A 25486-nucleotide genomic window follows, 5' to 3' on the forward strand; every position below is an offset into this window, starting at 1 on the left:
CTTCACTAATCCAATTTGCCTGTTTGCCTATGTCCCTCTAAACCTTTCTTATCTATGTATCAGCCCACATGTCTTTTAAAACTCCTTTGTCTGGTTGTGCTTCCATTTTTTTGCATGCCAGATCTCCAACTCCCTCCCAACTCCCAGGGATATGCAGATGTGTTGATTGGCTACTGCAAATTGCCCCCTAAGTGTAAATAAGTGGCAAAAAGAATCAAAGGGGAGTTGATAGGCATAACTGAGAGAATAACAAACGGGGCCACAGGAGAGGGATTGTACTTCTGGGAGTCAACATGGCTCCAATGGACCAAATGCCCGTCTGCTAAGGTCCTTGTACCCATCATCCACACCATTCCCAAAACTAATTGCGTAAGAAGGAACCGCAGATGCTGGTTTAAACCGAAGATAGACACAAAATGCTGGAGTAACTCAGCTGGGACAGGCAGCATCTCTGGAGAGAAGGAACGGGTGACGTTTCGGGTCGAGACCCTTCTTCAGGCTGGTTAGGGATAAGGGAAACGAGAGATATAGACGGTGATGCGGAGAGATAAAGAACAATGAATGAAAGATATGCAAAAAAATAACGATAATAAAGGAAACAGGCCATTGTAAGCTGTCTGTAGGGTGAAAATGAGAAGCTAGTGCGACTTGGGTGGGGGAGGGGTAGAAAGAGAGGGAATGCTCCAGCTTTTTGTGTCTATCCCCAAAACATGGCTCCAATGGACCAAATGCCCGTCTGCGTTACAATCAGTAAGGTCCGTGGCCTCTCTTCCCTTTTGCCCCTCATTCTTGTCTCTATTCCTTCCCTTCTTCCTCCACTTTTCCCTCTGTTCCCTTTTCTCATCCACTGTCCCGTCTCCAACCACTTCCCATCACTCTCAGTGCAAAAAAAAGCGTACGCTGTTACCTGTGAAAGAGGCGTTATGAAAACCTTTCCGGAAGTCGTCCCGAGTTGGGGTCTGATTCCTGTTCAGGAAATCATTGAGAACAGAGCCAAAGAGTTTAACAGCTTCCGAGTAGCCGCTCAGGTAGTCATTGTTTTCCTGAAACAGATTCAAGTTTTAATGTGGTGGCCCGCAAAAGAACCCGGTGAAAGTAATTATAGCTTAAGGATTAACAGCAATCAAATAAACATGCAGCAGGGAATGTTGTGCATCACATGTGCTTTACTCAAATCCCACATCCCCAATCTATTGGCATCAGGTCAAACATGGGATGGGACACCTCCCCTGATTACAGTCCTCCCTCGGCTGTTGAATCAGTGCTCCTCCAAGTTGAACAACAATAGACAATAAACAATAGACATTTAGGTGCAGGAATAGGCCAGTTGGAAGAAGTATTTTAAAAATATATATATATATTTAGAGATACAGCGCGGAAACAGGCCCTGTGGCCCACCGAGTCTGCAACGACCAGCATCGATCCCCGCACGTTAACGCCACCGTACACACACTGGGGACAATTTTACATTTACACCAAGCCAATTAACCTACAAACCCGTACGTCTTTGGAGTGTGGGAGGAAACCGAAGATCTCGGAGAAAACCCACGCAGGTCACGGGGAGAACGTACAAACTCCGTGCAGACAGCACCCGTAGTCGGGATCGAACCCGGGTCTCTGGCGCTAAAAACGCTGTAAGGCAGCAGCTCTACCGCTGCGCCACTCTATTGAAAGTAGCAAGGCGCAGAATGTACTCTTTATCGTCCCTCGCCAAGGCTGGCGTGGTAGCACCAGCACTGAGTGAGGAGACTGAATTCAGGGCATGTAGCCGCTAGATGAGTATGCAGGTAACAAATGGACCATCAAGGAAGTAAACCTTCTTAAACATCATCCTTAATAATCTGCTGGTGGCAACTACGCTCTGCTTGTGGAGAGAAAGGCGAACCTCCTTTGTGTAATGTGGCACTACAAACGTATTGAATGGGATAGGCTCAAAACAGATCTGGCTGGAGTGTTGTAGTGTGTAGGGGAAAAACTGCAGATGCTGGTTTAAATCGAAGGTAGACACAAAATGCTGGACAGAATAACTCAGCGGGTCAGGCAGCATCTCGGGAGAGAAGGAAAGTGTTTAATAGCTTAATGACTGTAGGGAAGAAGCTGTTCCGGAACCTGGATGTTACAGATCTCAAGCTCCTATATTTTCTTCCCGATGGCAGGAGTGAAATGAGTGTGTGGCCAGGTTGGTGTGTGTCTCCGACGATGCTGGCTGCCTTTTTAAGGCAGCGTCTCCTGTAAACCCCTTGGATGGTGGGATGATGGACTCGGCAGTTCACCACTTTTTGCAGTCTTCTTCGCTCCTGGTGACACAGTGATGGAATACTTTCATCACACTGTGGCCCATCAACCCCACCTTATACTCATGGATAAGAGACTGATCTCCTAATCCAGGGATTGTGAGTTTGCATCCCATCTGTGGCGAAGTCAAGTTTTGGTACATGGATAGGAAATGTTAGAGGGTTATGGGCCAAACACAGACAGGCGGTGCTCGTGTAGATGTGACATCTTGGCTGGTTAGGGTTGCCAACTGTCCCGTATTAGTCAGGACATCCCGTATTTTGGGCTAAATTGGTTTGTCCCGTACGGGATGACCCTTGCCCGTATTAGGCACGGGGGGCGCTGCAGGCTCAGACACTGTAGGCCCGCGGGCCGCTGTAGGCCGGGACAGTGGAGGCTAACGGAATGTGCTCGGGGAGCGGGGCCAAGTGTGTTCGCCTAATGGAGGTTGCACAGCAAACCGCCTCCCGGCCCGGGCGGCCGCCATTGGTGGAGTGGGAGCACGTGGCCGCTGGTTGGGTGAGGTCACGTGGGGCGCGGGGCGGTGACGTCACCTTTTGTCCCTTATTTGGTAGTGAGAAAGTTGGCAAACCCTATGGCTGGTATGGCAAGCTGGGCTGAAGGACCTGTTTCCGCGCTGTGTGACTCAATGCCTCACAATCCCTCTATCATTGTTGGAATACCATGTACCTACTTGCTGGTAGAAAAAAGGTTTCGACTTTATCTTCTCGACAGGTAGTTGAATTGGTAATTGAAATAGTCTAAAGGGAGAAGGTAAGTGGCCAGGATTGGAAGAGGGATTGGCACTGACGGGCAAGCGTACGCAAAAGCAAAATAAACTGATTGCCTCCAACATCCTGTAAATGTTATGATTGTATTTATGAACAGACTAGAGGCACTCACTGTCTACGAAATGTATAATCGTTATTTGAATAAGGCACCGGAAGTAGAGGGGGTCAGGTCTTCTTGAGAAAAAGCGACAGAAAATCGAAAGAGAAGAAAAAGGGGGAAACATCAATTTTAGTGTGAGAAGTAAACACCAGTCATACAGAAGAATCAGTGGCACTTCTCTTAAGGGTTAACAATCTGCAGTAAGGTCGCATCATCTTAAAATGGGTCTACTCAGGACGATTTACCCCTTACCAGTGAAATGTTATCCACCCCTTGTAAACTCAGGTTATTATTGGTGGGCATCTTGTGATCCGTAGACGTCAGGGTCACCACTAGTACTTGCTTCATGTAGCTCATTGAAGTTTCGTTGGTGTGGCTGCCAGAGAGAATGACAGGCAGAGCAGTGAGATATGCTTTAAGAACATCATATCATATCATATCATATATATACAGCCGGAAACAGGCCTTTTCGGCCCACCAAGTCCGTGCCGCCCAGTGATCCCCGTACATTAACACTATCCTACACCCACTAGGGACAATTTTTACATTTACACAGCCAATTAACCTACATACCTGTACGTCTTTGGAGTGTGGGAGGAAACCGAAGATCTCGGAGAAAACCCACGCAGGTCACGGGGAGAACGTACAAACTCCTTACAGTGCAGCACCCGTAGTCAAGATCGAACCTGAGTCTCCGGCGCCGCATTCGCTGTAAAGCAGCAACTCTACCGCTGCGCTACCGTGCCGCCCTCTTTCCAATCGTCCTCTTTATCACTGACCCAACAATGCTATCTTATAGAGAGTGACTTAACGTAAGGAGGGTGAAACATAGGGTGTGCCAACTGTCCCGCATTAGCCGGGACATCCCGTGTTTTGGGCTAATTTAGTTTGTCCCATACGGGACCGCCCTTGTCCCGTATTAGTAGGGTTGCCAACTTCGTCACTCCCAAAGAAGGGACAAAGAGTGACGTCACCGTCCCCCGTCCCCCCCCCCCCGCGCCCCACGTGACTTCACCCAGCCAGCGGCCACCTGCTCCCGCTCCACCAATGGCGGCCGCCCGGTGAAAAGCAAGTGAAAGCAGGTGAAAAGCAAGATTTTCCTGGCTGTGGGAAGGATCCTGGTCAAGTTGGGTTTACAATCGTAAGATAACCCAAAGCTTCCTGCGGATATCATGGGGATATCCAAAAATGTATCCAGCTTGACATAAAGAAAGTGGGTTTTGTTGTACTTCGTTTGTTATGACTCTGGACGGACCACAAGTACACGTGTTTAAAAAAGGTTATAATGCTGGAGCTTAAGTCCAGGCTGTTTATTCCACGGCCACCTGGAACCAGAGTGACCACCTAATCACCTCATTCTCTTATATACACATTACTACACAGGCAAACAAAGTAGTCCTTGTGATACAACAAAGTAGTCCCTGCAATATCACAACAGGTTTAGGTGATATTATTATGCATTTATGTTTTCATCCCTTTTTCCCCTGTTTTAACCTAGTTTCGTTCCGCCCTCTTCCACGTGGCCGCTGGCTGGGTGAGGTCACGTGGGCGCGCGGGGCGGTGACGTCACCTTGTCCCGTATTTGGGAGTGAGGAAGTTGGCAACCCTAAAACCTGGTTCTGCAAGGATTCATACATCTCACTTGAAAACTGGACAATTCGCTTCTTTCGGCTTATTGTTAAAGAAAGTGCCAATTGAGATCAAGGGCATCCAAACAATGAGCGGCGGCACAGTCACAATTTGTAATATAGCAAACAGCAATAAGATTGAACCCGTCTCTGGCCCGTGAGGCAGCAGCCGAACTGCTGAGCCATTAGTCTGTTCTAAATGCCATCTACTGTTCTTTAGACTGTGTCAGCTTTATACGCCTCTTTCTTTGAGTTAATGAGATCTTCAATTTCTCCTGGGAGTCTTGAATGTATCCCTTTTTTGTTGGATTTCTGTGCCGTGAAGGAGGTTATTCTGCTATTCATGCATTTCTTCTTTAAATACGAGCCATTGCCTGTCTACAGTTACACCTCACAAGATATATTCTCACAGCGAACTCTCCCCTCACAACTTTGTTAATTATTTAGATTTGTTCCTTGTTGGGAATTACGATCATGCACCACTTTCACACTCAATGTGAAACTTTATACTATGGTCACTTTTCCCTTAGGACCCTGTAATGTTAGGATTATTAATTTCACAATTCATTGCACACAAATTGGAAATCATGTTTTCCCCATGTCTGAATCCTCAACGAATTGAGCTAGAAATAGACACAAAATGCTGGAGTAACTCAGCGGGACAGACAGCATCTCTGGAGAGAAGGAATGGGTGATGTTTCGGGTCGAGACCCTTCTTCAGACTGACGCCACCCATTCCTTCTCTCCAGAGATGCTGCTTGTCCCGCTGAGTTACTCCAGCATTTTGTGTCCATCTTCGGTTTAAACCAGCATCTGCAGTTCCTTCATACACATATTGAGCTAGAATCCACACTCTGCTTTACTAATGCCAATGTGATCCCTCCATTTATCATGTAGATTGAAGTCCCTGTGATTACTGGATTATCTCAGTTACATGCTCTTCTAATCACCTGATCAATGCTGTGCCCTAAATTAGAACTATTAATTGATGGTCTTTAAGTAACTTCTACCATTTTGACCTGCTCTTTGCCGTTTCCAGCTCAAACTTATTCTAATTCTACATTATAGTCTGCTGTGCTCAGATTTTTTCTCACCACTGTTCTGATCTCAATCCTCATCAATGGTATTTCCCAACCCCCTTCTCCTTTTCGTCTAAATATCCTTAAACGTTCAGTTCCGAGCATTGGCCACGTTTCTATAAAGGCAATTAGATAAACCTGTTTAGTTCCATTTGTTCCATGAATTAATCAATCAAGTCAAAATGCATTTCGATACAGCACCTTTTGACATTTTTCCATTCCTGACATTGGTGGAAGAGGGGGAGGTGTTCCTATCAGGAGAGGGATTAAACAAATCGGGCCTATCCTCTCAAAGGTTTAGAAAAAAAATTAAATTAATCTAATTTAAATCTACCTGCTTCTTCTGGGGTTTGATATGGTAGGCTTGTATACACTGGTATTTAGAAGGATGAGAGGAGATCTTATCGAAACGTATAAGATTATTAAGGGTTGGACACGTTAGAGGCAGGAAACATGTTCCCAATGTTGGGGGAGTCCAGAACAAGGGGCCGCAGTTTAAGAATAAGGGGTAGGCCATTTAGAACTGAGATGAGGAAAAACTTTTTCAGTCAGAGAGTTGTGAATCTGTGGAATTCTCTGCCTCAGAAGGCAGTGGAGGCCAATTCTCTGAATGCATTCAAGAGAGAGCTGGATAGAGCTCTTAAGGATAGCGGAGTCAGGGGGCATGGGGAGAAGGCAGGAACGGGGTACTGATTGAGAATGATCAGCCATGATCACATTGAATGGTGGTGCTGGCTCGAAGGGCCGAATGGCCTCCTCCTGCACCTATTGTCTATTGTCTATTGAGACACGACAATCTACAAGAAGTGTAACATAGGACAACGTAGAGCAGCAAATTGCAGCTTTGGACTGCAAAGGTGCTTAATATTGGAAAACCTACTTATAACATGAAAATCAAAGAATTGCAGGATGTGGAAATCTGAATTAAAACAGAAAATGTTGGAAATACTCAGCATCTGTGGAACGATAAACCAAATTAAGGTCTCATATCAAAGATCCTTCATTCTGAAGACCTGAATGTTAACCTTGTCTGTCTTTACACTGTTTCTGCCTGACCTGAATGTTTCCGGCATTTTGTATTTATGAAATTTTGTCGTGTGTGATGACTGCATTATTTTGGCATCACAAGAAAATTCAAGTGGTTGCCTGGGATCATGTTAAAGGAAAGCACTGATGTAGAAGAACCTTTGCATTTCATCCATGACATATCTGTCCTGGGTTTAATTACCGAGACGAGAAAACAACCCAGCAATGGTCAAGTGAGAATAAGTGTTTAAAATAAATCCAAGACACGCTACTCACTTGAAGAGGTTCAGCAGAATGATGACAATATCTTTATCCAGTGTCACATCATCGAGTAATGTCTCAATATCACTGCTGGTCCCACACAAAATGATCACTGTGATGGAGGAAATAGGCAATTCAGTAAGCGTACACTGATTTGCAAATTTCTTGCTAGTCTCCTCTTTGTTGCCACTGTCTCCGTGCATCCCGACAGCTCTGCCTCAGAAGGCAGTGGAGGCCAATTCTCTGAATGCATTCAAAAGAGAGCTAGATAGAGCTCTTAAGGATAGCGGAGTCAGGGGGTATGGGGAGAAGGCAGGAACGGGGTACTGATTGAGAATGATCAGCCATGATCACATTGAATGGCGGTGCTGGCTCGAAGGGCCGAATGGCCTCCTCCTGCACCTATTGTCTATTGTCTCCCACCAGCCTTCCCTCCCCCTGATTTTCTCACCTTCGCTCGGTGAACTGAGCCATCGTTTTGCACGCTCCATCACTTCAGTCAGGAGAGATAAAGCACAGAAACAGGCTCTTCAACGCTCCAAGTCCATGGACAATTTACAGTGCCAACGGTGCCAATTACAGTGCCAATTTACAGTGCCAATTATTCTGCCAATGGAGGAAACCGCAGCCCCTGACAGAAACCCATGCAGCCACAGGAGGAACTCGTAAACTCCACACAGATGGCTCCCAAGATCACGATTGAACCTGCATCTCGCTCTGTGAGGCAGTCTCTAGTGGCTGCGCTACCTCTTCTGTACCTTGGACCAAGATGTCCTGTTCGGGTCGAGTTGCACCTTCTACATGTGACAATAATAAACCGAAACCTAAATGTAAGCCTTTCCTCCAAGAAGGTGTAATTTCAGATAAAATCAAGCACCTCAGAACAGACTAAAGTCAAGGCCACTGATCTGTACAACAGTGAATATAACTAGCCAGGTACGTTTCTTATTAAATGGGAGCGCGCAAGTGTAGTTACGAGAATACTTTAGAATGTATAGAACATAGAACAGTACAGCACACGAACAGGCCCTTCGGCCCACAATGTCTGTGCTGAACATGATTCCAAGACCATCTCTTATCTACCTGCACATGATCCATTTCCCTCCATTCCCTGCATATCCAAATGCCTATTCAAAAGTCTCTGAAATGCCACTATCGTATCTGCCTCGACTACCGCCACAGACAGGGCATTCCAGGCACTCACCACCCTCTGTGTAAAGAGGTTTCCCCTCTCACCTTCAAACGACGCACCCTCGTATTTGATTTTTCCATCCTGGGAAAAAGGTTCTGACTATCTACCCTGTTCATGCCTCTCCTAATGTACTTCTACCAGATCTCCCTGCAAACTCCGGTGTTCCAAAGAAAACAACCCAAGTCTGTCCAACCTCTCCCTGTAGCTAATGCCCACTAATCAAGGCATCGTTCTGCTAAAGAAAAAAGCCACAAAGTGCTGGAGTAACCCATCTCCCGACTCCCAGGGCGATCTGGACTAAACCACTTCCCACCTCTTACAAAAACGCCAACCCCTACTCTCAATTTCTCTGCCTCCACCGCATCTACTCCCAAGATAAAGCTGTCCTTTCTTCTCCATTAGAAGGATGAGAGGGGATCTTATTGAAACGTAGAAAAATTATAAAAGGACTGGACAAGCGAGATACAGGAAAAATGTTCCCAATGTTGGGGGAGTCCAGAACCAGGGGCCACACAGTCTAAGAGTAAAATGTTCCCAATGTTGGGGGAGTCCAGAACCAGGGGCCTCACACACAGTCTAAGAATAAAGGGGAGGCCGTTTAAAACTGAGGTGAGAAAAAACCTTTTTCACCCAGAGAGTTGTGAATTTGTGGAATTCTCTGCCACGAAAGGCAGTGGAGGCCAATTCACTGAATGAATTTAAAAGAGAGTTAGATAGAGCTCTGGGGGCTAGCGGGATCAGGGGGTATGGGGAGAAGGCAGGCACGGGTTACTGATTATGGATGATCAGCCATGATCACAATGAATGGCGGTGCTGGCTCGAAGGGCCAAATGGTCTCCTCCTGCACCTATTTTCTATGTTTCTATGTCATCTGAGATGGCCTAATTCTTTATGGTTCCTCCCTACTGTCATGGGTGGATCGCTCACACATGTCCCTTCTCTGTCCCGTAGTTCAGCTCTTGCAAGCGATTACAACCTAATGGTGTGAACATTGAATTCTACAATTGTAGATAATCGACTACATATGACCCATGCCTTAACCCCCCCCCCCCCCCCCTCCTCCCCTCCTCCCCCACCGTCCTCGGTTTTGGGTGGGAAGGGATGAGCGAAACAAGGAGTTGCGGAGGGAGCGGTCTCTGCAGCAAGCAGAAAAGCCGCAATAAAAGGAATCAACCTCTGAACCGTGACAACTAATGAGTGTACAGTGGGACAAACTCTTGCTGAGTGCCAGTAAGGGTGGGATAGGAGACAGGCACTGAACGGGGGGGACTCCTCACCCAGAGGATTTTCGGCCAGAAATGCTTTATTGAGCACAGGGATCCAGTGTTTATAATCAGGTGACTAAATCTTTGAAAGGCCAAGGTTTGCTAAGTAATAACAATTTAATTCAATAAAAAACAAATGTTATCCTGCCAACGCAATCAACTCAAAGTAAGTTCCCCATATATCTGAGGATACTTTACAGCCTGCTGACAGATGAACTCAAACACACCATTTACGAGGGATTTGCTGGTCCTACTTGCAGATTGCAAACTACAGTTTTCCATAAACTAACTACTTCAGCCGTCACGGCTGTGGGGAGTTATCTTTGGTGGTTTCCTTTATCTTCTTCTTTCGTGTCCGTCACCCATGTTTCAAATGTTACATCGCTGTCATCGTCCGTCCTGAATAGGACGCAGGCTTCGGGCGACAATCAGTGGGAGCCATCACTTGTACAATAGACGACGGTGGTGGTAGCAGAATCAGCTCAGGACACTTCCAGTTTCCAGCCCCGCGACGTGGACGCTTCTGCTATGGGGCAAGCAGCTATGAGGTACAGCAGCCTGAAGTTGCCTGAGATTCTGCTATGAGGCACAGCAGCCTGACGTTGCACACCACCAGTTTCAGGAACAGTTATTTTCCTACACACATTAGGTTCTTGAACCAATCTGTACAACCCTAATCCTACCTCAACAATGGAAGACGAAGGACCAGTCCTTGCTCTGCCATGGACTCGGTTTCATTATCTAATTATGTTTTGATTTAGATTTTTTTTTTAGATTTAGAGATACAGCGCAGAAACAGGCCCTTCGGCCCACCGGGTCCGCGCCGCCCAGCGATCCCCGCACACTAACACCATCCTACACCCCACTAGGGACAATTTTTACATTTATCCCAAGCCAATTAACATACAAACCTGTACGTCTTTGGAGTGTGGGAGGAAACCGAAGATCTCGGAGAAAGCCCACGCAGGTCACGGGGAGAACGTACAAACTCCGTACAGTACAGCACCCGTAGTCAGGATCGAACCTGAGTCTCCGGCGCTGCATTCGCTGTAAAGCAGCAACTCTACCGCTGCGCCACCGTGCCGCACTAATGACTTTTTTGAATTAAAGTCATAATTTTTTTCCAGTCTATTTTTCGTTTTTATTGTCCAACCAAATTTCCGTGTAATTGATGTAAAGATTATGTTTTGTTGTTGCCTGAGCCTTTGTGCCTGTTGTACTTGACTTGTTTGACAATGGTCCTGTGAAACACCTTGAAACGTTTTACTCATAGAGTCATAGAGTCATACAGCGTGGAAACAGGCCCTTCAGCCCAACTTGCCCACACCAACTAACATGTCCCATTTACACTTGTCCCACCTTTGGCCCATATCCCTCCAAACCTGTCCTATCCATGTACCTGTCTAATTGTTGCTTAAACATTCCAATAGTCCCTGCCGCAACAATGTCCTCTGGCACCACGTTCCATATACCCACCACCCTTTATGTGAAAAAGTTATCCCTCAGATTCCTATTAAATCTTTCCCCCTTCACCTTAACCCTATCTTCTCTGGTTCTTGATTACCCTCCTCTGGGCAAGAGACTCTGTGTGTCTACCCAATCTATTCCTTGCTTCCTTGCATGATTTCACACAGCTCTATAGGATTACCCCTCATCCTCCTGCGCTCCAAGGAATAGAGGCCCAACCTGCTCAACCTCTCCCTATAGCTCACACCCTCAAGTCCTGGCAACATCCTCGTAAATCTTCTCTGCACCCTTTCCAACTTGACAACATCTTTCCTGCAACATGGTGCTCAGAACTGAACGCAATACCCTAAATGCGGCCTCATATAATTGCAACATGACCTCCCAACCTCTATATTCTATATTCAGTACCCTGACTGATGAAGGCCATTGTGCCAAAAGTCTTTTTGACCACCCTTCGGACACGTGACAATAATAAATGTAAACCTAAACCCATTGATGCTCTCGGACACCAACGTCCTCAACACACACTCTCAACGTTTGTATTTGAGCGGCTTGCAGTTTTGAAAATTGACCCATGGTAGCAGTTGACTAATTCCATGTGGGTCAGGTTGTCCAATTGCTCATTATAAAGGGAAGGGAACAGAATTATTCAGACCCCGCTGTTCTCAATCTTGTGTGTGTGAGGTGAAATACATTCGGCTGAGCCGTGAAGCTCCCACGCCTATTTGTCTGCTGATATTCATGATCTGAATATAGAAACATAGAAAATAGGTGCAGGAGTAGGCCATTCAATATGATCCGGCACAGATCTACTTGCACTTTATTCTGTTTTAAAACTGTTACAATTTGTTTCATTGGGTTGTTTAAATTAATACTGACTAGCTAATTAAATTATTGCATCGTATGGGAGGCGCATTCCCAATCTCGTTGTACCCCTGTACAATGACAATAAAGATATATATTGTGTTGTATTGTATTGTATTGTATTGTATCGTGGCTAATCATCCAAAATCAGTACCCCATTAGTATAAGAAAATAACTGCAGATGCTGGTACAAATCGATTTATTCACAAAATGCTGGAGTAACTCAGCAGGTCAGGCAGCATCTGAAACGTCACCCATTCCTTCTCTCCCGAGATGCTGCCTGACCTGCTGAGTTACTCCAGCATTTTGTGAATAAATCAGTACCCCATTCCTGCTTTCTCCCCATATCCCTTGACTCCGTTAGCCCGAGGAGCTATATCTAACTCTCTCTTGAATACATATGCAGGATATCTCCAGGAACAATGCCACACAAGACTTGGTACACAGAAGGCCCACGACACTGGCAAAGGAATAATGACAGGAGAAACATCAACAGACCCTACCCTGAGAATTGCAGTGGTATATAATCTCTTAGCAATGGAGTTAAATATCACCCAGCCCAATCTTTTATTACTATAACCCTGTCTCCATTATTACGGTTGCTTAGCAGTTACTGCTGGCTCACTATGAGAACAACTCCCCAGACTAACATCCAAAGACTAACATTCAACTCCCAGACTAACATCTGAAGAGAAGAGCACTAAAACCTGGTTAAACATTATGCAGGGTGTTGGGTAAGGCAACTGAGCAACCGAGTCAGAGGTCAACAAAGTCAACAGGTTGTAAAGTCTTATTGCTTCAGTCAATCCACAAATAACACAACTACCTGTATAAAACCATCCAAATTAATCTACTTGCCAAATCAATCCAAACAACAGACACACTTAGCAAGCTAAGAGCCCGGGTAAACCAAAAGCAAAGAAGGAAGCTGCATTTTATCCAAGTGACACTTGCATAAAGAAACGTTGAAAGTGCTTGATAATTGGAGTTAGTGGCGATAGTTTAGAAAGGGGAAAGGTTTTTGGAAGGTTCATGGTTGACCATGCACTGGCAATTCAAGTGTTTGTCCAGATGCTTCTGAAATGTTGTGAAATGTCCCCACCATCTTCTCAAGCAGCACGTTCCAGATTTCAATCATCCTCTGAGTGAAAGGAATTCATCCTCAGATGCCCTTTAAACTTCTTACTCCTCATCTTAAATCAAAGCCCTCTGATCTTGAGCACCTCCACCACAGGGAACGGTTTGTTACAATTTTCCCCCGATCCATGCTTCTGATAATTTTGTCGGGTCCAGTCTCTGCTCCTAACAGAATCATTCCAAGCTAGGGAACATCCGGGTGAATCTCCTCTACATTCTCTCCAGCACAATCTTGTCCGGCCTGTGGTGTGGCAAACAGAACTGCGCATAATACTGCAGCTGTACCAAGACCTCCTCTCACCTGTATTCTATGTCCTGGCAAAGAAGGAAGCATGCGCCTTCACCACCCCTATCCACCTGTGCTGCCACCTTCAGGGATCTTTGGACTTGTACACCAAAGATTCTGATTGAAGGAATAATGGAACTGGGCTCTCAGCGAACGTCAAAGTGGACATTCAGCTGAGGAACAGGAGAGAGACAAATATGTTTTGGACCTTGCACACAGTGGTTGTGATTGAATAACATCAGTCAGTGAACTCAGTGAAGTTCAGAAGGCATTGAGACATGCAAGACTGAGAAGGATTGACAGGGCACACTTTGATTTTAGATTTAGAGATACAGCGCGGAAACAGGCCCTTCGGCCCACCGAGTCCGCGCCGCCCAGCGATACCCGCACACTAACACTATCCTACACACACTAGGGACAATTTTTACATTTACCCAGTCAATTAACTAACCTACAAACCTGTACGTCTTTGGAGTGTGGGAGGAAACCGAAGATCTCGGAGAAAACCCACGCAGGTCACGGGGAGAACGTACAAACTCCGTACAGACGGCGCCCGTAGTCAGGATCGAACCTGAGTCTCCGGCGCTGCATTCGCTGTAACGCAGCAACTCTACCGCTGCGCCACCGTGCCGTCTTTGAGAGACAACTAACGCACGGGTAGCAGAATCATGGATTGCCTCATTTAGACTCCAATGAGGAGAAATTTATTGATGAGGAAAAAAAGCACCTGGAGTTATCTGTTCAGTTCTGCTTGTGACATTGCCTCAATCACTCGACATATGGAAGTTTTTCGCGCAATGACGCCACTTGAAGCAAGACTCACCATTACTCTTTCTTTTTGGGTCACTTACTACCTTCTTAAATTTCACTGAGTCTCGGATGATTTCCTTAACCTCTAAACTCGAAGAGAATGCAGCTGAACCGGCCTCCAAGGCATTAATGTACCTGAAATAATCAAAAGCAAATCCTTTAAACAATTGAAAATACATATTAAAAGAAAGAGTGTACCTCCACAGCACATCACAACATGTCACTGTCCTCTGATGCCCCAATGATATAAAGTACCTCTCTGAGAGTAGCTATTATTACTCCACAAAATAACATTATTTTCTCTGACATTCTCTGACATTTCCGCAGGTGCAGCCACGTCCCCCCGACACCGGTGAACATCCAGGGAATGGACATCGAGGGGGTGGATTCTTATAAGTACCTGGTGTCTACCTCAATAATAAATTGGACTGGACCGAAAACACCAATGCGCTATACAGAAAGGGCCAGAGCAGACTTTATCTGCTAAGGAGACTCAGGTCCTTTGGAGTGCAGGGGGAACTCCTAAGGACCTTCTACAACACGGTGGTTGCATCAGCCATTTTCTATGGAGTGGTCTGCTGGAGCAGCAGCATCTCAGCGGCGGAGGGGAAGAGACTCGACAAGCTGGTCAGGAAGGCCAGCTCTGTCCTGGGTTGCCTCCTCGACAGTGCAGGCGGTGGGAGAAAGGAGGAGGATGGCAAAGCTAACATCGCTGCTGGACAACGACTCCCACCCCATGCAGGACACTGTCACTGCACCGAGTAGCTCCTTCAGTGACAGACTCCTTCACCCCAAGTGCGTGAAGGAGAGATATAGTAGGTCCTTCCTTCCCGCTGCTGTGAGACTGCACAACCAGCACTGCTCCTAGCAGACTAGTCAACAATAACAGCTAAGAACTGATGACAATTTATCCTTGTCTTTACTTTTATTTATAATGAATGATTTCTTGCTATCCACTTTGCTGCAGTAACACTATAAATTTCCCCGGTGTGGGACGAATAAAGGAGTTTATTACATTATCATTATTCATGCCCGAGTTTTATGTGGGCTGCGTTTCACTATGTAGATGTGGAAGATGTTTGGCTCGGAGGTAACCTGAGAACCTTTCTAGGAATATTTATTATGGTGATTAGCTGGATTCAGGGATCACATTTGCAGCCTCTCAGTTCTGGGGATGAGATTAATTTGGAGACAATAGTGTGAATGACGGGAAGTTTACCGATCTTGGGCTGGGGTGTTAAAGCCAGTCTGGGCTCTGAAATAACAAACACCGTCAGTCAGTGATACTAAAGGCACAACTTTATTACGCGAGCGGGATTGGGAGAGTCACTACAAGTATGGTCACATACTTGCCAGCTCCTCGTGGTCCCACTCCATTATTTAGTGCACTGGCAGTATTCTTATACATGACAATAGACAATAGACAATATACAATAGATGCAGGAGGAAGCCATTCGGCCCTTCGAGTCAGCACCGCCATTCAATGTGATCATGGCTGATCATTCTCAATCAGTGCCCCGTCCCTGCATTCTCCCCATACCCCCTGACTCCGCTATCCTTAAGAGCTCTATCCAGCTCTCTCTTTAATGCATTCAGAGAATTGGCCTCCACTGCCTTCTGAGGCAGTGAATTCCACAGATTCACAACTCTCTGACTGAAAAAGTTTTTCCTCATCTCAGTTCTAAATGGCCTACCCCTTATTCTTAAACTGTGGCCCCTTGTTCTGGACTCCCCCAACTTTGGGAACATGTTTCCTGCCTCTAACGTATCCAACCCCTTAATAATCTTATACGTTTCGATAAGATCTCCTCTCATCCTTCTAAATTCCAGTGTATACAAACCTAGTCGCTCCAGTCTTTCAACATATGAAAGTCCCACCATTCCGGGAATTATCCTAGTAAACCTACGCTGCACGCCCTCACGCTGAGTAGTCACGGGACCAGCTAATCACCCAATCAGCACCTTTCTTCACCGGTTCTTAATGTCCAGAACAGACTTGTTGTTATCTGCAGCACTACTTGGTATCGGGCCTCTCTCCTTTAGTCACAACACCCTCTGCAGTTCAGCGAAACAACCTGTTGTACTTTAGCTAGCAATTCTAAGTAAGTAAAGCAGGCTCACCACAAGCAACATGCAATCTGTACACATTAACTCTGAAACCCCCCATCCTTCTCTACAGAAATGGAATGGATTGAAAGAAAACCTACCAGAAACATGATTCTGAGGTTTCATTCTTTTTGTAGATGTAAGTTGATTTCCACTTATGCCTCTTCACAAATTGCTCTTTCCAGAATGATATGAAGAAGATGGAAACTTTCCTGGCTGTGGGAAGGATCCTGGTCAAGTTGGGTTTTTTATCGCAAGATAACCCAAAGCTTCCTGCGGATATCATGGGGATATCCAAAAATGTATCCAGCCTGACATAAAGAAAGTGGGTTTAGGTGATATTATTATGCATTGAAGTTTTCAACCCTATTTTTCCTGTTTTAACCTAGTTTCGCTCCACGCTCTTCCACTTCTCAACTCTTGAGATTCCTGCAAGGCCCAATGGTTTGGAATAGTGTCACCATATCTCTCTGTACTTTACTTTTCCCCTTCAATGAAGACACTCCTTAAAATCTCCCACGTTGGCTGAGTTTTTCCGCAGGTTGTCCTCATATCTCATGGTGCAATTTGTGCAAAATATATTTCCTAACACTCAGCGCAGAAACAGGATCTTCAGCCCACAATATCTATTCCGAACATGATACCAAGTTAAACTAATCTCCTCTGCCTCTCTCCATTGGCTCCCAGTATGGTACAAAATCAACTTCAAGCTCCTCCTATTCACATACAAAGCCCTAAACGGGCTTGCCCCTCCCCCCCCCCCCCCCCCCCATATCAAAAATCTTCTAACCCACCACTCTATCTCCAGGTCCCTCAGGTCGGACGATTTGGGGCTACTCACTATCCCGCGGTCTAGGCTTAAGCTCGGGGGTGACCGCGCTTTTGCGGTTGCAGCTCCGAGACTGTGGAACAGCATCCCTCTCCCCATCAGAACTGCCCCTCCATCGACTCCTTTAAGTCCGGGCTCAAAACCTATTTCTACTCCCTAACGTTTGAGGCCCTCTGAGGGGGCGCTGTGAACTGTTTATGTATGTGCTGTTATGTTTGTGTGCCATTGTATGTTCGTTTCTTAGTACCTGAACTGATGTACAGCACTTTGGTCAACGTGGGATGTTTTTAAATGTGCTATACAAATAAAATTGACTTGACTTGACTTGCCTGCATGTGATCCATATAATTTTATTCCCTGCATATCCACGTGCCTATCCAAAAGCCTCTTGAATGCCACTGTTCCATCTACCATCTCTACCATCACCCCTGGCACTACTCCTGTGCGACTCCTTAGAATGTATTCATTATTAAATGTGTGGCATATATGTAAACTTTGTTGTTATTCTTGAAGCCTGTAAGGATATTTCTTATAAGGCATGACTCACCTTACCATATCTCATCCAAATGATCTTTTAGAAAGATAGAAACATAGAACATAGATGCAGGAGTAGGCCATTCGGCCCTTTGAGCCAGCACCGCCATTCAATATGATCATCCAAAATCAGTGCCCCATTCCTGCTTTCTCACCATATCCCTTGATTCCATTAGCCCTAGGAGCTATGTCTAACCCTCTCTTGAATACATCCAGTGAATTGGCCTCCACTGCCTTTCTGTGGCAGAAAATTCCACAGATTCACAACTCTCTGGGTGAAAAAGTTTTACCTCATCTCAGTCCTAAATGGCCTGCCCCTTATTCTTAAACTGTGACCCCTGGTTCTGGATTTTGAGAATCAACGAGGGATTTATTGGCAGGCTACCAACTGAGGTCAAGCGTAACTCAGACAAATCAACAGTTTCTAAAAGAAAACACAAAAACAATCCTAGTTAGGAGCCTCAATTGATTGTTTTCTTCACAGGAAGCTGCACACTGGCTGAGCTGGGAGACATACTAGTTTCATTTCATGGCCTTAACTGCATGAGGAAAGCTCTGATGTATTGAAACCGGAAGCACAAGGAACTGCAGGAATTTTGAGCAAAACACAAAGTACTGGAGTACCTCAGCAGGTTAGGCAGCATCTGTGGAGGAAATTGATAGACGACGTTTCAGGTCGAGATCATTCTTCGGACTGATTGTAGTAGGGAACATGGAAAAGAGTGGTGGGGGCAGGACAAAGACTGGGAAGTGATAGGTGGTGACAGGAGAGAGAGGTTTGATGGCAGACGTGTGGAATAAGTGACAAAGGCTAGAGATGAAAATGGGACAAAGGGGTGCCAGATAAGGAGAGGAGTGAAATGCAAAGACCGAGGGAGGGATATAGCTGGAAGGGGATGAGGTGGGGCAGATAGTTTTTATATACTGAAGATTTTTGTTGTTGATTGTGGTGTTCACAGAGTACTATGTCTACATAAACTGCACGCAAGAATTTAATTGTCCTGTTTCGGGACATATGACAAAAAAAAACACTCTTGACTCTTCTCTTGAGGCTGGGGGGATGAAAGTGAAAGGTGAGGACCTCTAGGGGAAAGGGGACGAGAACATAGGAAACAAGGGTGAGGGATCCATCCACAACATTAGAGCAAAACCACATTTACTGAAGAAAAGGGACATTTTGGGAGCAGATATTTACCTTTAAAATGTGCTGCTGATTATTGATGTACACGAGTCTGGTATGGTTGGACTAATTTGGAGTAAGTTTTTAAATATTTTCTCCAATTTTAAATGACTCCTGAGCTTCAGTGCATTCAGGCTAGCTTCTCCAGTAACTCTGCAGGAGTCGGGTTATCTTACAGTCAAACCTGTAGGACCTCTGATTATTCTGGGATATAATTAGATCATGCTATATTTCTGTGCCATATGTAAATCCTTAAGCAGTGAAGCTGCCAGGCTGAAGAAGGGTCTCGACCCGAATGGTCACCCATTCCTTCTCTCCAGACATGCTGCCTGTCCCGCTGAGTTACTCCAGCATTTTGTGCCTATCTTCGGTTTAAACTAGCATCTGCAGTTCCTTCCTACACAGGCTGAATATTCCAGTGTGTCGACATATCTTACAGCCTTATCTTCAGCTTTTGAAGCAAGGCCAGTCGAGTAATGTGTCACCTAAAACACACTGAGAAATGTCAATAACCTGGAGCAAATCCCTCTGTCGCACAATCTACGTCTCTCTCCCTCTCCCCTCAAGCCAAAAGGTAAATTATTGAGACCATCTGCAACAATAATGTAGGGATTAAGGTTGCCAACTGTCCCGTATTAGCCAAGACATCCCGTATTTTGGGCTAAATTGGTTTTGGACCGCCCTTATCCCATATTAGGCCTAGGAGCGCTGTAGGCCCGGACGCTGTAGGCCCGGACTCTGTAGGCCCGGCGGCTGAAGGCCCGGATGCTGTAGGCCCGGACGCTGTAGGCCCGGATGCTGTAGGCCCGGATGCTGTAGACGCGGACAGTGTAGGCCCGGATAGTGTAGGCCCAGACAGTGTAGGGCCGGACAGTGTAGGCCCGGACAGTGTAGGTCTGGACAGTGTAGGTCTGGACAGTGTAGGTCTGGACAGTGTAGGTCCGGACAGTGTACGTCCAGACAGTGTAGGCCCGGGGGCCGCTGTATGTCCAGACAGTGTGGGTCCGGAGGCCCGGGCGCCGCCTAGCGGAGGTTGCGTGGCAACCCGCCTCCCGGCCCGGGCGGCCGCTGTAGGTGGAGCGGGAGCACATGACCGCTGGCTGGGTGAGGTCACGTGGGGCGCAGGGCAGTGGCGTCACCTTGTCCTTTATTTGGGAGTGAGATAGTTGGCACCCCTAGTAGTGATACATCCCTCACTTCATTATTGAAAGGAACTCACGCCAGTCGGAGCATAGACTTACGAGACAATTTGAAAGGTGGCATAGGTACATGTGAGACCCACGACAGCACAGCCCAAGTTTCCCTTCATCTGCATCCAGGATTAAAAAGAGAATCAAAATCAGAATCCATTCAGTCTCAATAGGTACACTTCCACTTTTAACACACTGTGCAGTCACTTCAATTTCTATAATGCTGTTGAACAATGTAGAATATACTTTCACGTTTTGAGAATCATCCAACCTATCGCCCAATGTTTTACCCAGAATGATTACAAAGTGGAAATTGCTTGGAAAGGTTGAACCAAATACTATGGCTGGCTCTGTTGGCCGGGCTCCGTTTCCACTTGGCCGGCGCTCAACACCTCGAGGCTGGGGCCGCCGAGCAGAGCCGTGCTCCTCCTCCTCTTCCACCGCATTCTCCTCCAAGGCCGTCGAGCACGCCCTTCGGCCACAGGCCCCGGCGGGTCACCGACCTCCAGCGCTCGCTGCTTTTGCCCCTGCAGACCCTCCAGGCCCCTTGGCTCTGGTTCTTCCCGCTGCTCCTCTCCCAGCTCGCTCAACCCCGCCCTTTCCCCTCCTCCTCTTCTTCTCCCCCTCGTCTGCGACCCTCTGCCTCTCGGCCTTGCTCTCCTGCCTCCCTTCCTAGCCGTGTTTCCTTTCTCCCTCCGGCTGGCCAGACATCTTCATAGCTGCTTCTTGCGTCCGAGGGCTTTGCAACCCTTCTCCCGGTTCCTCTACCTCCACCGGATCCTCCAGCTTCTTCCCCATTTTTACAGCACATAATTTGGCCATCTTGCCGTTTTTTTCCAAGGTAAGAACGCACGTGTTGCATGTGTTACTAATGTATGCCGGAAGCTGCCATGTACTCCATGGCTTGTATTTCTTCCATTTAGAAACATAGAAACATAGAAAATAGGTGCAGGAGTAGGCCATTCGGCCCTTCGAGCCTGCACCACCATTCAATATGATCATGGCTGATCATCCAGCTCAGTAACCTGTACCTGCCTTCTCTCCATACCCCCTGATCCCTTTAGCCACAAGAGCCACATCTAACGCCCTCTTAAATATAGCCAATGAACTGGCCTCACTCAACTCCCTTCTGTGGCAGAGAATTCCACAGACTCACCGCTCTCTGTGTGAAGAAATGTTTTCTCATCTCGGTCCTAAAAGACTTCCCCAACATCGGGAACAATCTTCCCGCATCTAGCCTCTCCAACCCCTTAAGAATTTTATATGTTTCTATAAGATCACCCCTCAGTCTTCTAAATTCCAGCGAGTATAAGCCGAGTCTATCCAGTCTTTCTTCATATGAAAGTCCTGTCATCCCAGGGATCAATCTGGTGAACCTTCTCTGTACTCCCTCTAAGGCTAGAATGTCTTTCCTCAGATTAGGAGACCAAATTTGTTTTACTTGAGTTCTTTTTTGAGTTCATTAAATTTATAAAACTGACATTTCTTTTTTTTTTTTCCCCGCAAAAATGTGCCAAATATATAATGTGGCCCTCGTGCTGAAAAGTTTAGAGGCCGCTGATTTCTCCTAATCATTTATTAAACACATTTTTTATTCTCTCCTCACTTTCTGGAACAGTGGAACACTGGAACAGGATCACAGCTCAAGAAATGTTACATTTATCTGACTTACATACTTACAAATAAATCCTGAAGTTTCATCAATCCTCCACAAGCACTTGTGGAACATCCTTTGGACGAAAAGGATACCGTGTCAAAACCATCGTACGATGCGTTTACAGTGACATTATAACCTAAGACAAAAATACAAGAATAGGTTACATTTTCACTAAGTTCTGCTGAGAGTCGGTGATTTTTCCATCTCAATTACTTTTTTTTCTCTGAAAGCCCTAAGAGAGTCAGTAGATTACAAGTCGGGAAGTGATAAAGGTCATTCATTTCACAAAATGGTGGAGTAACTCAGCTGGTCAGGCAGCATCTCAGGAGAGACGGAATGGGTGACGTTTCGGGTCGAGACATTCCTTCAGACTCTGTCTATCTTTATCTTTATAGCAAAGGAGATGGAGTATAAAAGGTTTTTTGGGGATTTAGAGATTTAGAGATACAGCGCGGAAACAGGCCCTTCGGCCCACCGGGTCCGCGCCGCCCAGCGATCCCCACACATTAACACTATCCTACACACCCTAGGGACAATTTTTACATTTGCCCAGCCAATTAACCTACATCCCTGTACGTCTTTGGAGTGTGGGAGGAAACCGAAGATCTCGGAGAAAACCCACGCAGGTCAAGGGGAGAACGTACAAACTCAATACAGACGGAACCCGTAGTCAGGATTGAACCTGAGTCTCCGGTGCTGCATTTGCTGTAAGGCAGCAACTCTACCGCTGCGCCACCGTGCAGTTGGGAAGTTTTGCTGCAATTGCCAGTTTTGGTTTAAATTTCCTTATTCTCCCACGTCTCGAGACCCAAGGGTCGTTTAAGTGCTATATATACTGGCAATGGAACAATGAAGTTTCCTCCCACTTTTGCCCTGCTCCACCCCCGCGTGATCCATCAGTGATCTAGGGTCAGGCTGGTTTCCTCAGAGGTATGTTCACTCACCATTTTTCAACAAACCGTTTTGGAGAGAGATGCACTCTGGGGTTCCAATGGCTACCAGCCTGCATCCCTTCCTCTGCCTGGCTATCAACCATTGCTTCTCCAATTGCCTTTCCTTAAACTGAGGGAAACCACCACTAAAAACATGCTAACCGTGTAACCTTCAGCCTCACAGATACATCAGAATGTCTCCAGCCAAAGCTGAAGTTGTGAAACCCAATGCTCAAGCTGGTTGGAGACATCTTCCACAGTTGTAGTCATCCAAACAGCAACGAGCATCTTACGATTCCCACATGCATGACTAGATTAATCTGCAAGACCTTGAATTTAGGAAAGGTCCCTTCAAATTTAAGTTCATCTGTTTCCACGGTTGATATGTAGTATAAAAAGTGAAAATACTCATCAACTACATAACTGACCTGCACCACTGCCACACTGTCCAACCAAAGACCAGTGTTGAGAAGATGCCACGGACTCCCATTACCAAAGCCCTCACGCATCTAAGCCCACACGCTGAAGCCATTGCACTCCGAAACCCAATGTGCAAAATCTATGATTTTTCTTCCTTTCCTTTTTATATACTCAAACAGATCTAGTCTAGTCTTGACTGCAATGGAAATATTATAATTAGAAAGGAAGTCCCCACTCAAGGTATTTTATTTATCTTTGACCTGAAACTACAAGCTGCAGCAACACGATTTATCAGTAAAAGTTAATAACTTTGACTTTTAACTACGGATAAACTTAGTGAAAAAATATATATACTCCCCTAATTCACCAAATGCCGCATTCAGAGATCCACTGTGAAAGCCCATTTATAATCCCACCTAATCAATGTTTCTTTCCCTATCATCATCTCGCCATCTTCTGCCTTATCGGGTTCTGCCTGACGGGTACCCGTAAAAGGGACCACATCACGCCGATTCTGGCCTCTCTCCACTGGCTTCCTGTACGGTACAGAATCAACTTCAAACTCCTCCTATTCACATATAAAGCTCTAAATGGACATTCCCCCCCCTACATCAAAAATCTTCTAACCCACCTCTCTAACTCCAGGTCCCTCAGGTCGGCCGACTTGGGGCTACTCACTATCCCGCGGTCTAGGCTTAAGCTCAGGGGTGACCGCGCTTTTGCGGTTGCAGCTCCTAGACTGTGGAACAGCATCCCTCTCCCCATCAGAACTGCCCCCTCCATCGACTCCTTTAAGTCCAGGCTCAAAACCTATTTCAACTCCCTAGCGTTTGAGGCTCATTGAGGAGGCGCTGTGAACTGTTTTGTATGTGCTGTTATGTTTGTGTGCTACTGTATGTTTCATTTTTTCCTTAGTACCTAATCAGATGTACAGCACTTTGGTCAACGTGGGTTGTTTTTAAATGTGCTATACAAATAAAATTGACTTGACTTGACTAAACTCATCCTTGTCTTTGGATTCACCCCACGATGTGTTAAGGAGGTACATTCTCACCAGTGTCTAAATGAGGACTTTTTTTCTCTTGAATTTGTATTTAAGAATAAAGATTTTATGTTAATGGCAGCATGTTTCCTTTTTCACGACAAATGAAAACATGTCTATATATGTCCCCCTTCGAACCCGTTCATCATTTTCAGGATCTTTGTCAGGCTCACCTCAGTTTCCTCTTTGCACAAATACTCTTGCATTCCATGCTATCCTTGTAAATCTTTTTTGTCTGCATCTTCCCTTGTACCTGTGTATTAGTTCCGTAGCATAGAGACAAGAACGGTATGCAGAAGAAACAAAGCAACACTTGTCTCTTACCTTGATCTTGGAGGTTCTGATTGAGAATATGAATTTCATTCTTTATCTGTGGAATTACGTTATTCAAAGTCCAAGGAGAGAAGGAATCGTTCAAGAGAACCACGTTAATTGTAAACAATTTATCCGTGCACTTCGAATAGGGGTTCTTGGGAAAGTGTCCCTGAATGGCAATCACAGCCCACAGACAGAAACTTAGCAATCGTTTCATTTCTCTGCTCTGTTGTTAAAACGCTACAATTGTCCTCCTTTTAGGTAATTAACTTTCAAGAGTACACAGGAAGCAGCGCTATGAGGTAGATTAATATGTCATCCCAAAGCTTTCCTTCCAAGATAATATCATGAGGCTGAGCTCAAAGTTCAGCTTGCATAAAGTGGTGTTTGCTCAATAAAAACTAAGGGGTTGTAAAATATAATTGGGCAGAGTTGATACAGAACCATTTGTACTATAATAACTGAGAGGGCTCTTTAAAAGGCAGATCCCCTCAATATTGTAAAGAAATACACATTATACTGATTTGTCATTAAAAATGACGATGAAAAAACTCTCAGAGTTGTGGGACAAAGATCATCGGGTTATAAAAAAGTGGACTTATGGAGATCTAACTTTTGCCAAATTCTGCTATACATTTTTTAAACAGTTTATTTATAATAATCGTAAAATGATTTGTAGATTTTTTTCATTGATCATATTGAATGGCGGTGCTGGCTCGAAGGGTTGAATGGCCTACTCCTGCACCTATTTTCTATGTTTCTATACAGCATGGAAACAGGATCTTCGGTCTACTATATCCATGCCAACCATCGATCACCTGTTTACACAAGTTCTATGTGATTCCACTTTTAAATCCACTCCTTGCAACTGCAGGCAATTTACAGATGATAGGGAAAAGATTTAATAGAAACCCGAGGGGCAACTTTTTCCACACAGAGAGTGGTGAATATAAGAAAGGAGCTGCCAGAGTGGCAGATATTATAACAACATTTAAAAGACATTTGGACAGGTACATGAATTCGAAAGGTTTATCGGGATATGGGTGAAACGTGGCAGGCGGAACGAGTATAGATGGGTCACCTTGGTCGATATGAGCAAGT

The 25486-nt window shown here is 45.6% G+C and overlaps 1 protein-coding gene across 1 annotated transcript in view; it reads right to left on the reverse strand.

Moving 5' to 3' along the window:
• LOC144611400 (guanylyl cyclase C-like) overlaps positions 1–24602 on the reverse strand; it is a 65897-nt gene extending 41295 nt beyond the window's left edge. The window contains exons 1-8 of the mRNA XM_078430470.1: positions 24395–24602; positions 21700–21812; positions 20071–20138; positions 16388–16597; positions 14194–14315; positions 7175–7376; positions 3418–3541; positions 908–1043 (exon numbers count right to left, since the gene is read on the reverse strand). Of these exons, the coding sequence (XP_078286596.1) occupies positions 908–1043; positions 3418–3541; positions 7175–7376; positions 14194–14315; positions 16388–16597; positions 20071–20138; positions 21700–21812; positions 24395–24602 (1183 nt within the window). The remainder of the gene's footprint in view (positions 1–907; positions 1044–3417; positions 3542–7174; positions 7377–14193; positions 14316–16387; positions 16598–20070; positions 20139–21699; positions 21813–24394) is intronic.
• Positions 24603–25486: the final 884 nt, after the last annotated feature.

Source organism: Rhinoraja longicauda, chromosome 40 (assembly GCF_053455715.1).
Source record: "Rhinoraja longicauda isolate Sanriku21f chromosome 40, sRhiLon1.1, whole genome shotgun sequence".
Classification (NCBI taxonomy): Eukaryota; Metazoa; Chordata; class Chondrichthyes; order Rajiformes; family Arhynchobatidae; genus Rhinoraja; species Rhinoraja longicauda.